General features: G+C 44.2%; 2 protein-coding genes across 2 annotated transcripts; both read right to left on the bottom strand.

Annotated features, from left to right (window-relative positions):
• Positions 1–294: 294 nt before the first annotated feature.
• Positions 295–2,132, bottom strand: six1a (SIX homeobox 1a). The gene is made up of 2 exons (XM_086094688.1): positions 1,254–2,132; positions 295–1,081 (listed from the first exon to the last, which is right to left on the bottom strand). Exons 1-2 carry the CDS (start codon positions 1,811–1,813, stop codon positions 787–789), a joined length of 855 nt encoding a protein of 284 aa, XP_085950814.1. The 5' UTR covers positions 1,814–2,132; the 3' UTR covers positions 295–786.
• Positions 2,133–9,668: 7,536 nt separating this feature from the next.
• Positions 9,669–14,547, bottom strand: six4a (SIX homeobox 4a). Its single transcript, XM_086094609.1, has 3 exons — positions 13,650–14,547; positions 11,875–12,539; positions 9,669–10,432 (listed from the first exon to the last, which is right to left on the bottom strand). The coding sequence occupies exons 1-3, from the start codon at positions 14,381–14,383 to the stop codon at positions 9,852–9,854; spliced, it is 1,980 nt and encodes a 659-aa protein (XP_085950735.1). The 5' UTR covers positions 14,384–14,547; the 3' UTR covers positions 9,669–9,851.
• Between the last annotated feature and the right edge of the window lie 1,617 nt (positions 14,548–16,164).

Raw genomic sequence — 16,164 nt, 5'->3', positions numbered from 1 at the left:
CCTTTCTCCGACAGGATGTTTGCCATTTAAGTCTGAAAAGTGCCGTTTTTGTGCTGACTCTTTCCCATGGCCCAGAACCGACTAGACAAACTCTTGCAGAGCACCCAAAAAACAACAACATGGCAGCAAAAAAAAAGAAAGAAAGCAATCCACCCCCCCCCCCCAAAAAAAATAAAAAATTCACCTAAAACAAAAAAATTAACTTGCGTTTGTTTCACAGCTGCTTCCCTTTGAATGGTCTGCTTTAAATAACACGACGTAACACCTTTCTCCATATTTATAATTAACCAAACAAGTGACGACATTTCAGTGTTTTTGTTTCGAGCAACGTGTCCCAAACTTGAAGTCTCAATATGTTTTTAAACGCGCAAATTAATTATATCAAGCGAGATAATTTTTTTTCTTAAATCCACAAACACAAACAAGCGTTGAATAAGGCAAGACAAATGCATTACTTTTAGTTTTATTTAAAACTAATGGCAGGACCTGACTATAGAATTATTTTTAATAAAATATAAATTAAGAAAATGGGTAGTCCACGTAAGTGTTTTGTTAAGGGTTTTGCTTCTTTGTGTTTTTCATGTGCAAGAGATAATAAAAAAAAAACTCCTGTCGGGGTGATATACAGTTAAGCGCATAAAGGAATTTTAAGTTCGAATCAAATTTAACGACAGACAAGTCAGTCTATATAATAAGGTATAGGCTACAATAGTGTTATTTCATACATCAATCTGATACACTAATCAGTCCTCTTCTGTGTTTTCTTCGTCAAATAAAATAGCGTCTTTAAGAGCCCAAATCCACAAGGCTGGAGGTTAGGGGTCCCAACAAGGAGTCCTGCAGCTGGTGCGGGTGTCCGTGCATGCCGTGCACCGACTGTGGGGCCCCCAGGCCGGGCATGGAGTACGCGGAGGCCCCGGGGTGGACCATGTTGCCCTGGAGCAAAAGCGCAGAGTTCTGGTCGGGGCTTTGAGGGGGAGAAAATTCGTCCTCCGAGCTGGACATGAGCGACTTTCCTCCGTCCAGCGGGGACAGCTGGTTCTGTTTGTTGCCGCCTGCGTTGTTGTTTTCGCTGTTCTCCCTGCATGGAAGAAATGACACGGACAGCATGGCGTCAAACCGGGATTTCACAATTCACAGAGTAATTGACACATTTGATTTAATAATACAAAAAATGCAAACATGTAGGCTAAATTGGAATGAAACATGAAATTGTATTTAAAAAAAAAAGTGGAAGTCGTGGTTGGAGTTACCTTTCTTTGGCCTCGGCGGCTCTGTCCCTCTGCCGTCTGTTTTTGAACCAGTTGCTGACCTGCGTGGTGGTCAACCCGGTGGCCTCGGCCAGCTCCCTCTTCTCCCGCGGGGACGGGTACGGATTGTGCGTGTACCACTCCCGCAGGACCCCCCTGGACTTCTCTTTAAAGCAGTAACTGGTCTCCTCGCCGTCCCATATCGTGCGCGGCAGCGGGAATTTCCTCCTCACCCGGTACTTCCCCACGGCGCCGAGCGGCCGACCGCGCAGCTTCTCCGCCTCCACGTAGTGCGCCTTGAGCCACAGCTGCTGCAGCTTGGGGTGGTTGTGCGCCGAGAACTGGTGGCTCTCCAGGATCTTGTAGAGCTCCCGGAAGTTGCCCCGGTGGAAGGCCACCACCGCTTTCGCCTTCAGGACGCTCTCGTTCTTGTGGAGGTGGTCGCAGGCGGGGAGAGACCACAAGAAGCGGCCGAGTCTCTCCAGGTTGCCTCCCTGCTGGAGCACCTCGCACACGCACGCCACTTGCTCCTGTGTGAAGCCGAAAGACGGTAAAATCGACATGACGTCCGCGGTTGGAAAATCCCTCCAAAAGTTGACGTTTATTGTTATTTCTTCTTCTTCTTCTTCTTCTTCTTCTCTCGCGGCGGTGCAAATCCTTCCGCGCTAGGCCTGCCCACTCTCCTCTCCTCGATCTCCGCTCCTCGCCACGCTCCCTTCACTCTACGGCAGATTTTCGATGTTGATTGTCGGCACAATTTGTTCCTCGAGGAGATATGTCAGGCTTAAAGGGAGCCCAGTACGTTCCGGTGATTGGCTCTGCGTCTGCCCTGCACCCCTGTACAGCAGAGCAGCACTGACTTTGCAGCTCCGTTTCCTCCCCAGAGGCTGCGCGTCAGGGGCTGAAATAGGAGCGCGCCTCCACCTCCACCTCCACCTCCCGCCCCCACGGCAGCTCCTAAACACTAATCAATTATTACAGACCTCTTAAAGGCCGTATTAACATGCTTCGAGTATGTAGATATTATTTAGGGTTGGGATTAATCGCACACGAGCAGGAATAAAAAAAATAATAATTGTCGTGCAAAATGTGACCAATTACATCAGCAAGATATTTGTTTCTATGCAGGGGAAAACAAATGTTCCATTATTGTTGGTGCATGTTATTTTTTTTTTAAGTTGTGTGTTGAGACCTTTCTAGTAAACGCCCACCTCCCTTAATTACATACAGATTGTTGCATCTGCACCTTCTCACATGCAGTCTAATAATTACCGTGGCCGTTTATTTTATGGGGTGATATAATTTAATAAGTTCTTATGATGGTTAGGTTTGGTGTAGACTACCAGCAAGCACGTCTTTTATATGACAAACTACAACCTGCCAAACGGCCCATAGACCACCAGTGTGTGTGCGTGTGTGTGTGTGTGTGTGTGTGTGTGTGCGTGCGCGTGTGCGTGCGTGTGACAGAGAGAAAGAGACCCTGCCACGATTCATTAAACGGCTGTTCACTACAAAAACAAATCTCAATGCAACTCTCAATTATTAACTTTACTATCTTAAAAAAAAAAACGAGCCACTGATATGATTCATTTTGATATATAGTGCTGCACAGTCCAAAAACAATCTCAGTGCAACTCTGTCGCATTAAATTGAGAAATAGGCGCACGTATCTTTTAAAAAATATGAAGCCTGACACTTCAAATTTATATTAATGACGTGTGTTGAATTATAGGTTGTACGTAAAAAAAAAAAAAATATATATATATATATATATATATAAAAAATATCACCATGAGTTATCGAGGCTGTTTCCTCCTTTATTTTTCTGCCTCATGTTTTTGTAGGTTTTCTCCTGAATGATCTGGCCCGCATTTGTCGCAGATTAGACAGGCACCGTAGTGGCTCCTCCAGCGTTTTTCGGTGGGTTGAAACTCTAAACCAATCCATTAGTAAATGAGTTCTGGGTACCACATTGGTCCGTGTGCTGCAGCAGTTGTTGGTTCCAGCCTCAAGGATCACATTTCTCTGTCTGCACCCTGCGCAGTCTTGAAACCAGATTCCCCTTTTTCATATGCTTATAGAGCCTGGTTTTGGCCCCAAATGGATTCAACTTAACATTAAAAATAAGGCCGACGTTTTTGGATTCGTGGTGTTTGGATTGGTTACTCATGTTGTGCTCAAATAGTTAATTAAATTAATAGTTTTTAATCAAAGTAAAATTAATTAATAGGTTATCTATTCGAGTGTCACTTTATGCTTTTATTTGTTTATGGCCAAACTTGTCTGAGTGATCTTATCATTTTTATTTATTTATTTAATAATAAAGTTATTTCATTTAGTTTTGTTTTTACGATTTTTAATCAATATTTATTGTTTGCAAATGCAGTAATTCTAGAGTTTGTTTATTTAAACTAATGACAAGAACTTGTGGACTTCCCATTTAAATGTCTTTTTAGAGTGTTATGCAAACACACTTGAAATGCGCATGGATGTCAGTGTTGTTTTGCTCAAGAGCACTTGACCACGCTCCAAAATAAACCAGCATCTTTCCAATAGAAGATTGGGGTGTCTTTTTACTGATCAGTCCAACTCCCCTGAGGACAATAAAGAAACATAAATGAGACAATAATAATAATAATAATAATAATAACAACAACAATAATAATAATAATAATTATTATTATTGTTGTTGTTGTTCTTCTCATTATTATGATGATTATTATTTATAGTGAACATGTGTGAGTTAGCGTTTTTTCATAACAATCTCAGTTATTATTCTTATTGTTATTATTATTATTATTATTATTATGTTGTTGTTGTTGTTTTTTAAATTTCATTATGAAATGCCTTTCCGAGCCATATGTGTCCCCACAGGCCTTATAAATAGATCCCTCTCGATCCTCACTTTTGTTTGAGGGAGGAGCATCTGGTTATCGTGTTACTTTTTTAAATGGTGCTGACAGAGTCGCTACAACAACAACAACAACAACAACAACAATAATAATAATAATAATAATAATAATTGTATATTTAATACGACTTTTTTTTTTATCATTTCACCCGAAAGGTACAGAAACACAACATTCTGACATTGATTCATATTGACATGTTCAACAAAAGATCACGACTAAACCAGTAAAAATAAAACGTGCAAATGATTTGTCCTTTGCGTTGCAATCTGACCTGATGTGTGTATAAACACATATGCACGTTACTGGACAGTATAACAAAAGGACATATGCGACTGCCTGTGTAAAAGCTTGAGTGAATGAGCTGTCTGATGAGCAGCTCTCGGGTTTCTCTAATATCTCTACCACATTGCGACGCGCCTCCTCCTTTAACCCGAGCAGCCCGGGGGGCGAAATTATTTCAAGATGTCGACTCTCCATCGGCCACGGCCAGAGCTGAGCCCCCACTCAGCCACTCTCCACCCGGGAAGTAATGCAATACTCGGGGATACTACAGGCCATCGCTTGTTAGTGTTTTCTCAATATGATTTGCAGGGATTCCTTCTAAGTGTCCCGTGCAAGTGTGAGGGGCAACACAATAACAAACATTTCAGTGTTCGTTTTCACCCGCTAAAATACACCTGAGCTGCCCTGTTCAATTATCCCAAACGTATCCATTATTAATGATCCCAATGGGGCAAAGTTGTTTGCGCCAAGCGTTGCCTGGGAAACCAATGAAATGCTACATTTCACTCCAGTCGAGAGGAGGAAAAAATAAGAGAGCCTCGAGCGGGAACACACAAGAGTACGCTTCATAAAAATGTCACCATCAAACGCCTTCCCCGTATAGGAGGGTTTATATTTGTAAAATATGGAGGAAAAGTGAAACGGCTCACAGATGGTTTTCACTCCATCTAAATCCAAAGTGCTATTTCAGCTGCATTGAGTGGAACAGCGCTGAAGCTGTTTAAATTAGCCAGATAAAGTCCTGTAAGGGGAGTTTAGTTTAGTCTGGCTTTTTTTTTTCTTCTGGGAAGTGGAATAAATTCAAGAGAAAACGATGTGCATTTATAAGCCAGTAACGAAATGTTAATTGGCAAATCAATTATAACTTTAGTGTGCTCCGTATCCCAAATAAAAAGGCAGCCCCTACTCCCCAAACACAACACAACTGTTGACATGAGTGAGTTAAATGAAATTGGAGCTGCAATTATCAGCTTAACAGAGTTTCCTGTCATGTTGGAAAATTAGAGCTGCTACAAGTGCGCTGGGCTTCGACCCCCCATCAAAATCATTACGCATTTCCTCCAGAGGCCCGACTCCACAAATGCGTTGCAATTACAACCTCGGCGCGTTTACGGCGCTGCGGTCCGTAAACACGCCACAAGCTAACTATTTTGTTAGGGGTCGGGGATGGGGGCTTTTTGGGGGTGAAGAAATAAACAAACAGCACGAGCTGAAAAACACAAACAGAACCAGATTGTGTGTGCGAGCTGGCAGGGAGGGGGCGCCAAGACAATACTTTCACATAACAACTCCTTTGTGTGTTGTGTCTTATTCACCCCCCCCCCCCCCCCTTTCCATAATCGGTAAGTAGCACAGGTCTTGTCTGCATCTTTCCCACACTAACTCCTTATTCCTCAATATTTTTCCTACAAACAGCAGCTCCCAGCAGCCTGGGGAGAGCTCAACTTTACTCGGGGCCGGCAGCAGCGGGAAGCAACCCAGTAGTGGTGGGTCTCGACCAGCCAGGCCGGTACCCGCCGACCCCTGCCCTCTCATTAGTGGGACGTGGAGCAGCGGAGTACCGCGCTCCCCAGGTCATGTTACATATGGCTTGCAGTCTGCTGCGCCGCATTAAATGTCAGCTTTGAAAGCATCTGAAAGGTCAAAGGTCAGTGTTTTTAATAAGGACAAGGTTCTGGGGGGGAGGGGGGCTGCATTTTTTTTTTATGTATGTTTTACATTGGTAAATATGGGCAAAATAGAGCATGGGATGGTCAGATTTTTGGCTGTACAAACCAAGGTTGAAGTTTTCTTCCTCCATGCGTGAGATGGCTCCTGGGATATTGTTCCGGCCTACAACAAAGCTGTTTTCACCCTCTTCAATATTGCAAGAGGGATGGGGGGGTCACCCGATACCTAACAATCAGCTAATCCACTGCCCATGGCGACGAGGTCACCTGTGCGCAGGTAACTTTATCCCAGCCTCGCCCTCCCTTCCTGCCTTTGCTCCAACAATGAGCGCAGACAAATAGCCTCTGTTTATGTGCACCACCAGTTAGACCACATCCAAGTCCTTGGGCCTGAATGGCAATAATCCACCGCAGACACACTGCGGATAAAGTCAAATCCCTTCTTGTTTGTCCTCTTGTCAATTCTGGCCTCGTTCTTATCTCTGCGCTGGTTTTGTGGGGAGTGAGGACACACATTTGGTGGGAATTTGTGAATTTCCAGAGAATCCCCTCAAGCCATGTGAGGAGTTCAGGCTCTCTGTGGATGTGAGTGACAGCACCTCAGATTCATTCTTCCACATGTCGGTCGGGAGCCGAGAGGAGGAGGATTGGTTGGAATGGGTTGGGGGGTGGGTGGGGGGGGGGGGGGGGGGGCGGTTGTTTGGCCTTTGCCCAGGGAAGGGCCGTTGTTTTGGACGGGGCTATGTAGAGCTGTAGACCCCCCACCCCAAAAGGCTTTACCTCTGGAAATCTCATTGCTGTTTATTTGAATTACAGGGGCTGAGATGAGAAAAGGAGGGCTAATGAAGTCCAGGTTGCCAGGCATGTGCAAACGATCACTTGCAGAGAGAGCAAGCGGCAGCAGGCTCGCTGGATTATAGCGCGCCAGTTTCCCCCTCATCCTCACATTTTGGCTACTTAAATGTTGGAGAGACATATGCTTTGTGTCTTTTGTCTGTCATAAAGCCGCGCGCAGACATGTGTCGATCCGACACGGAGGTCAAACGCATCCCGCTGCTTTTTACTTTGTTTCTTTTGCAAGGATCTAAACTGCCTTGAACTCTTTTTATAAATATAGACTTTTATTGCATTACACAGATTTAGAAAAATACATTCACATAGTTTCAGATAACAAACATATAGTTCAAACTAAGTTAAAAAAAATAATAATTGCCCGTCACTCACTTCTTGTATATGAAGTTAAAGCACTTTAGTCCGGTAACAAACAAAACAAAAAAAGCAAAGTGTAATACACTCAGAGATTTGAATTTGGCCGCAAGGCTGAAATGTGCTATAATGGTCATTCATGTATGACAGGAAGAATGCGGGCTCCCATGGTTTAAAAAAAAAAACAAAGTACCTGACTCACTTGAAAAATGGCCTCCACATTCTCTTGTCTTTTCCTAATCTGACACCCAACAAATATTCCAGTGACAGCAGTGGCGGAGGCGGTGGAAAAATCTCTGAATCTGAGGTCTTGCCTTCAGTTTGCAAAGCTTCCTTTCAGTGTTATTCACAATGTAAAATGCAAAAGACAAAAAAAATGTCCAAAACCTTATGACGAAAAGACATCATCGTAACAACCGTTAAAAAAAACAAAAAACACTTCTGTCCCTTTTTGTTCCTGATCCATTTGGGAAGCATAGTTATGAGCGTCGGAATCGCTGACATTTCAAGAGGCACGTTAAAATGAAACACGATAAAGCATATAGCATCTTCACACCTCTTTAACGTAGCTGCAGCAACATACGAATGACATCTCAACCCCACACAGTGTGACCTTTTCAATCAAATGACGCCGAGGCTTGTGAGGACAGCTTTCGCTTCTGAAACGTGTGCATTTGTTGAGGCCTGTCCAAAACAACAGTGAAGCCCGTATAATGTCGTGATGGTAGTGCAAATGCCAGAAAAGGTACATTCATCTTTGAGACTCGAGAGGCAATTTAAGGTGCTTACTGAAGGGCACTTTGTCCGAAATGAGCAGCTTTACATGTCGAATGACATCTTGTCCATACATGTGCGCAGTCCTTCAGTAAAACTGGCCCACGTCCACAGACTTGCTCCCCCTCTTCCCCCTATGAATGACCTTTTTGGTTTGACCCAGATGACGCATTTAGTTTGGAGGAACATCCTGGTCATGTGACTTGCGGCATGCCAGCACCTGCTTCGGCAAATCAAGTCCACTCAACAGGAAGTAGCAGGTGTTGCCTGTAAAACTGCACTTTTAAACACCGCTCAAACAACATTTGTCGACTTCTGCGATGAGTTGTCCTGACATTTCATGTGAAGAACAGAGCTTGTCAACCCACAAGTGTTTTTTTTTTCACAATATGTTGCATGCCGTCCTACTAATCTAAACACGGTATCCTTATTCATATTGTGTTTGTGAAATATGAATTAAGCAGCAAATCAACCTGTTTTGATCCATTTTAGGGGGCGGCCATTTTGCCACTTGCTGTCAACTGAAAATGACATCACAGTTGTTCAGGGCTCAGGTAGCGTAACAATGCAAATGTCACATGACCAAACTCAGAAACCACACGCTAAAAACAGTTGGGTCAAAAAGGAACCGACCCAAACTTTTGGGTTATTCAATTGACTCAAAAGGTTGGGTCATATGAATAACCCACAAAACAGCTAATATAATTGGGTTGCTTTGTGGGTTATTAATTTAATTTGATCCAAATTTTGGGGTTAAATAACAAAAAAAATTGGATCGGTTCATATATTGATAATCCACTTGGGTTATTCAGTTAACCCAAAATGTTGGGTGAAACGTATGACAAACAAAACAACCCGATAAATGGGTTGCTTATGGGTTATTGATTTAATTTGACCAACTTTTTGGTTTAAAATAACTCAAAAACGCCAGTCAAATTACATAAATTTTTTGGGCTAAATAACTTAAAAAGTTGGGTCCGACACAATTCAAGCAGGATATTCAATTAATCCAACAAGTTGGGTCAATCAAATAACCCACAAATCAACCCCAAAAATGGGTCGCTTGTGTGTTATTAATTTAATTTGACCCAACTTTTTGGGGTAAATAACTCAAAAAGTTGCATTCATTAATTTCTTACCCAATTCAAGCAGGCTAGTCAATTAATCTAAAAAGTTGGGTCAAATAAATAACCCACAACAAATTGCAATACTTTGTGGGTTATACATTTAATTTGACCCAACTTTTTGGGTTAAATAACCCCAAATGTTGGGTTGGTCCATTCTTGACCTAATTTGTGTTATTTTTGACCCAACTGTTTTTAGAGCGCAGGTGAGCCGTGATTGGTCATTATCTGAGCCTTGAGCCACTTTAATGTCATCTTAAAGTGGCAAAATGGCCGCCCCCTGCGCATTTTCAAAAACAGATTAATTCATATTCCACAAACACAATATTAATCAGAATGCTGTGTTTAGACTAGTGGGGGCATATTAAACATAATATTGTAAAGAAAAAGTTTGGGTTGACTCCCCTCCCCCCCCCCCTTTAAAAATGTTAATAACTATATTTTGCATAAATGTCCAGACCTGCTAACAGGCCTTCTGTCTTACTTGAGTGCATTGTAGGAGTCAACACAGTATTGTCAAATAATTTAACAGTTAAAAGAAATTAATGATATTAAAAAAAAATCACACACACACACACGCACACACAAAAGATTATCACTGCTCGCATGGACATGAGTGCTTCTGCTTTAAGGTTAAAGGTCAGCCATGTCTTCCTCCATCTGCACTGTCTGTAGTTTGGCTAGCTCCTTCCCCTCCACAGGCTCCATGTCGCCGCACATGGCCCGCACCATGTCAGTCACGCCCGCCGTACCCGAATTGTCCAACTTCTCTGACAGACTCATGTAGTCGTTGTCCATGCAGGGGCCCATCAGGTGCGAGGGCTGGACCGCCCGCACCTCGTGCCCCCTGAGGTATTCAGCAGGCTGGAGGTGGTGACCGCTCGCGTTCGTTTGGGCCATAAGCGGCGTGCTGACGGTGAGCGTGGTGTAGACCTCGGGGCTGGACGAGGTGGCGGAGACCGGAGCTTGGCTGGATGGCGCCTCTTCGGAGCCGGGGGTCGAGTAGCCCATCTGCCCGCTCGGGTCCAGGTGGAGCCCATGGTGGTATGAGGAGTAGACGCCTCTATCCAGAGGCTCCTTCTTGATGGGCTGCTGGTTGTTCATATTGTAGAGGACGGTGCTGTGGTGCAGGGAGGTCATGGACAGCTTGTCCTGCTGTTGAAAGGATTCGTCGCTGGAGGAGCTCACCGCAACATCGTTCAGAGCGATTGTACCTGTGGCCAGACAACAACACACCAATGCTGATATCACCAAACAGCAAATCCACTCTCACTTCTCATATTATTCGTATATGTTTGATTGAGAGGCCTCGGCCTCAAGGCTGCTGTTGTGCGTTTCGCACACATTTTGTGTTGTAGCCCGAGTCTGCAGTGCCTCAACAGCAAGCTGCACTTTCTGTTTTTCCTTTCAATTCCTCCTGGCGTGGATTCTCTGCTCAATGTCAAAGTAAGTGCTGTAATGGCATATTCGCTGTTCCCTCTTAGTGCATTTCATAGCCTCTGATTGCCTGAACCATGTTTTCTCGACTCCCCGGCTCTGAAGATCAAGAGCGCCACGATGATGAGTGATGGCGACTTGTTTTTATTCATCTCTGGGCTTTTCAAAGCACTCTCTATGTTTAGGGGAACGGGTGTCTCTTTTCCACACTCTTTTGTTTTTTTAAGCTAGTTTAGAGGGGGAAGTCAACCCCAAAATATTCTTTACAATAATATGTTGTATTCTAGTCTAAGACATAACATTCTGAGTATTGTGTTTGTGAAACATGAGTCAACATGTTTTTATCCATCTCCGGCGGCGGCCATTTTGCCACTTGCAGTCAACTGAAAATTACATCAGAGTTGCTCAGGGCTCATGTAATGATCAATTACGGCTCAGCTTGTGAATGTCACATGACTAAACTCAGAAACAGGTGAGCTGTGGCAGGTCGTTACCTGAGCTGCTGTGATGTCATTTTTCAATCGACAGCAAGTGGCAAAATGACTGCCCCCTGAGATGGATGGGTGGATATGGCTGCTTAACTCATATTCCACAAACACAATATTTATCAGAATAATGCTTTTAAATTAGTGGGGCTGCATGGAACATATTCTTGGAGATAATTAAATTCCTCTCATTTTCCCCTTTATATACCTGCTTTTAACCATCTCAGGTGGCGGCCATTTTGCCACTTGCTGTCGACTAATAATGGCAACACAGTTGCTCAGGTAACGACCAAAAATGGCTAACCTGTTCTCTGAAGCTGAGCCGTGATCGGTCGTTACCTGAGCCCTGAGCAATTGTGATGTCATTTTCAGTCGACAGCAAGTGACAAAATGGCCGCCCCCTTAGAATAATAAAAACGGGTGGATTTTGCCACTTGCTGTCGACTTGCTCAGATAACGACCAATCATGGCTACACTGTTTTCTGTGGCTGAACCGTGATTACTTATTGTAATTTTCAGTTGACAGCAAGTGACAAAATGGCTGCCCCCTGAGAATCATAAAAACGGGTGGGTTTTACTGCTTAACTCATATTCCACAAGTGCAATATTAATCAGAATGCCATGTTTCGACTAATGGGGGCACATACAACATATTGTAAATAATTTTTAAAGTACAGTATTATCCAAATGTGTAAACTACAGTTAAAAATGACCTGATGTCTCACAGAACCTACCTTGTGTGATTGAGGAGGAAGAGGACGAGGAAGAGAGCTGCAAGGGAGGAAGGCCGACATCGCTGTTAAGCAGCGAGCCTCCATCACTGTCACCGCTGGGTACCTGCACCAGGCTGTAGCCGCCCAACGAGGAGCTGAAGGTCAACACGGAGGAGCCCCCGTTCTGGGCGGCCATGGCGTGAACCCCCTCCAGCTTCACGGGCCCTCCGTTCACACAGCCCGAGTATGGGGAGGCGTACTGCAGGGCCGAGTCCTCAGCTGAGCCTCCCAGTCCTTTCTCCTGCATGTCCTCTCCGGAGCCTCCCAGCAGCACCCCTCCGGACGGCCTCAGAGAGTTGAACGCCAGAGGCTGGATGCCCAAATTGAGCCCGTTGAAGAGGATGTTCCCAGGTGAGTGCAGGTAAGACGAGCCGCCGTTGTGGAACGTGGAGGAGGTACTATTGGTGACCAGGCTTCCATTGTAGAGCCCCCCGCTGTTGGACCCAGCAGGCATTTTGATGTCCCCGATTTGCTGGATGACTACCCCACTGTCCAGAGGCCCTGTTTGAATGGGAAGTGTCCCATGAGTGATAACACCATCTGATGAGTTGGAGAGGGGCCTGGGTGACAATTCTTCTTGACCTTTGGTGGACTCATCCTCTGTGCTGTGGTTTCCATCAGATTCACTGGGAGGCACAATACAGTTGATAAGACATAGCAGGTATTACATTACACAATTTCTCATCTGCTTATATATTATTTACATTTTTGTATGATCAATTTCTAAACACGAATTTAATTTCCCGTTGCTGTTCACGTTGCATGCAAGAGTCGCCGTGGGTGACATTTGTTGTTGTGTTGTGAGGCTGTACACAGCTTTGAAGCGCAGACCGTGCTTGGGAATGCATTGCCCTCCTGCCTCATGGAGAGACGACCAGCGTCAACAAGCGTACAACCATTTGGCGCAATAAATTCTGGTGTGATAAAAAAAAAAAAAAAGCCAGCAGCGCTGGTGATGGTGGTGTGACACAAAACAAATGGCTGCAAATGTTCTCCGGCCTTCACTCGGAATGGAACAATCATTTTACAATTCCATTTAAAAGCATCTGTTTTACGTTTTAAAAAAATGTGGATTTGTGTTATGTAGTTTACTTATTTCATTTTGTAAGCTGTTTTAAGATTGGTTCTAACAGCTGCACCCCCACCCACAAAAGGGGAAAAACTCCCTTAACAGCCCCCGCCCCCACCCAACCTCCTCCTCCTATACAATTACTCCTCCAAGAACAGATAAGACAAGTGTGACTTCCACTGAATAATAACGTTATATTGGACTTTAGCGGGTAGCCATCTTTTGTGTGTTTGTGTATGCGTCTATTATTGTGAGAGTTAAAAGAGGTCACTTTCTCTCTCACACGCACACAGAGACAGAGACACATGAAAGCATACATTCAGTGATTAAATAATAACATTGTTGACTTTCGGTCTCCACGCGCATGCTAACGCACAAGATTAATTCAAAGCTAAATTAAACGTCATTAAAGCCCCCCCAACTCCTAAAGTAACCAATTCAAGGTGCAGAGTGTGTATGAGCGTTATAGTTGGTTTCCAAGCCACACTTGAAACCGGATCTGAATGGCAACCAGTTCATATTTCAAAACACTACAAACGTGCTCCACACCTTTAAATGTATATAGTAAGTTTTCCTCACTTATGACGCCGATGAGCGTCATAAATTACACAGAGAGCGAATTTATGAATTGGAGAATTACGCGCAAGGTGCTTCATGTTGTCCTCACCTTTTGGACTGGGCCTCGGACGGGTTTCTGTCCCTCTGCCTCCTGTTCTTGAACCAGTTGCTGACCTGGGTCAAGGAGAGTCCCGTAATCTTGGCGAGATTGCGCTTCTCGGCCGGAGAAGGGTACCGGTTCTGGTTGTACAAGTCCTTGAGTGCGTTCCGAGACCTCTCCTTGAAGCAGTACACCGTCTCCTCGCCGTCCCAGATAGTCCTGGGGAGAGGGTACTTTCTCCGGATCCTGTACTTGTCCACGGCGCCCAGGGGTCTCCCCCGCGCCTTCTCCGCTTCTGTGTAGCGGGCTTTGTACCACAGATCCTGCAGGAAGGTGTGGTTGGACGGGCTGAAGCTGTGGTTCTCCAGAATACTGTAGAGCTCCTGGTAACGAGCCTGGTGGTAGGCGACGAGCGCTTGGGCTTTCAGGATGCTTTCGTTGCCGCGCAGCAGGTCGCTCTGGGGCAGGGACCAGAGGAAACGGGCCAGGCGATCCACGTTGCCCCCCTGCTGAAGAGCCTCGCACACGCACGCCACTTGCTCCGGAGAGAAGGCCAGCGAGGAGGCGGCGCTCACTAGCAGCTCCGTGCGCACCGCGTCGGCGTTGGGCGCCGCTCGCTCCATGGACAATTCGGCCGCCTCCAGCGCCACAAGCTTGATGCACTCCCGCTTGTCCGACTCCTTCACATTTTCCCTCTTGATGTCATTTGCTCTCGTGACTTCTCCGGCTGAAGAAGAAGACATTTTTCCTTTTTTTTTTTTTTGGCTTCAAGGCTTCCCTGGTCGAGTCACTCCTCCTCCCAGCTCGATCAGGTTACCTCCTCGCCATTCGAAGGCGATCGGATATCTGACAGCAGCTGTAAGTAGATACTTCTCCCTCTCCCTCTCCCTCTCTCCCTCTCGCCTCCCAACGTGACTTTTTACTCCACGCCGACTGCAAGTGGAAGGAGACACGCTGAAGTCTATGCGCGGCACAGCCACGCTATTGGCCGCTGAGGGCCCCGCGGAGGGGAGGAGCGACGTTGATACTGAGGACTCGAATGTTTGCTTTTCAGCTGTCAGTCATGCAAGCTTTGCTGTACTGTAGTCCCGACCGCGAGCTCACCTGTACTGTGTAGTCAGTGCAAGGTGAGCACTTCTCTGAGCGTGGGAATGAATTTGTCAACGGGTGCCAAGCTTCGTCTTTTTTTTTTCTTTTTTTTTGAGTCGCAATAGCAGACAAGGAAACTGTGCGCGTTACTGGGGTTCCTCGAATAAATTATTTCTTGGTTGGAGTAATGTAAAATTAGGCCTACTTAAACTGGCAAAAATGTAGAACTTGTGTAAAAAGACTGGTAAAATTCAAAGCACGGATTCAACTTTTAGTGAACTTATAAATGTCAAATAACTAGGCTACATTATTCATGGTTAGAAATTCTTGAGTTCATCTATTCGCTCATATATATATATATTGGTATATATGGTTATAAATTCTTGAGTTCATCTATTCGCTCATATATATATATATATATATATATATATATATACATTTTAAGGGGACAGATTATGTATCCGAATTTGCGCAAGACCCCATAATTGCTGTTTTTTCCCCTTCCATTTTTACTCTCTCTTTTCTGTTCTTATTTGTACCATATAGGCTACCTCCTTTTCCTTGGGGGGGGGGGGGGGGGGGGTATAACTTAATAAACTAAAATAAATTGTGTGTCAATCATTTTAACTTTTTGCATTCAGGTTTGTCCACGAATAACAGGGTTCAATTTAAGTGTTCTTAGTTTTGCTCAGGTTGTCTAAATAAACCGATGATAACAACTATTGAAAAAAATGCTAATTACTTGTAGGCCTATGTTTTTTCCCCTAGACTCTCTTCGTTCTCTTATTTCAAAAGGTCTATACCTGCAAGCCAATGTGATCAAAAGCTGAATGAATGATCACAAATATGCCTCTACAACATGATCAAGTTGAATTTGCCATAGTAGCCTAAATGTAAATGTAAGTGTATCGTTGTGTTTATTATTGTGGTTGTACAACTGCATGATCATTCTTATATTTCAAATATTTTCTCCCTTGCATGTAGCGGACTATAGGTCACCAAATTAGAAATAAAATATCAGTATGACAGTGCACAAAAGCCAAGCATGCAAAGTCGAACCCCCCCCCCCCAAACATTTATATTGTTTATTATATTAATAACACTCAACACGCAACATTTTTTGTGTGTCCATGATGACATATAACTTTTGTCACACTTAATTGAGTAAATACACACACGCCATTAAAAAGACAGTAATCCATAAGTTTGTTTTATTACAGTTTTGCAGGTGTTATAACAAACGACATACTTGTCCATCCATTCATTTTCTTTGCGTCAGAAAATATGGGACGAAAACACCGGTTCGAGCATAACGTTTTAATAGGACTTTAGGACAAAAATCTATTGGTGACTGTAAGACGACATGAAAATAACACCTGTGTCAAAATACAACATTTGAGAGTCTCTAAAGACGAAATCGTTCCGTTTTAAAACA

Source organism: Leptonotus elevatus, chromosome 14, assembly GCF_054856555.1.
Source record: "Leptonotus elevatus isolate MCC_2025b chromosome 14, RoL_Lele_1.0, whole genome shotgun sequence".
NCBI lineage: Eukaryota > Metazoa > Chordata > Actinopteri > Syngnathiformes > Syngnathidae > Leptonotus > Leptonotus elevatus.
This window is presented reverse-complemented; position numbering and strand designations above follow the sequence as displayed.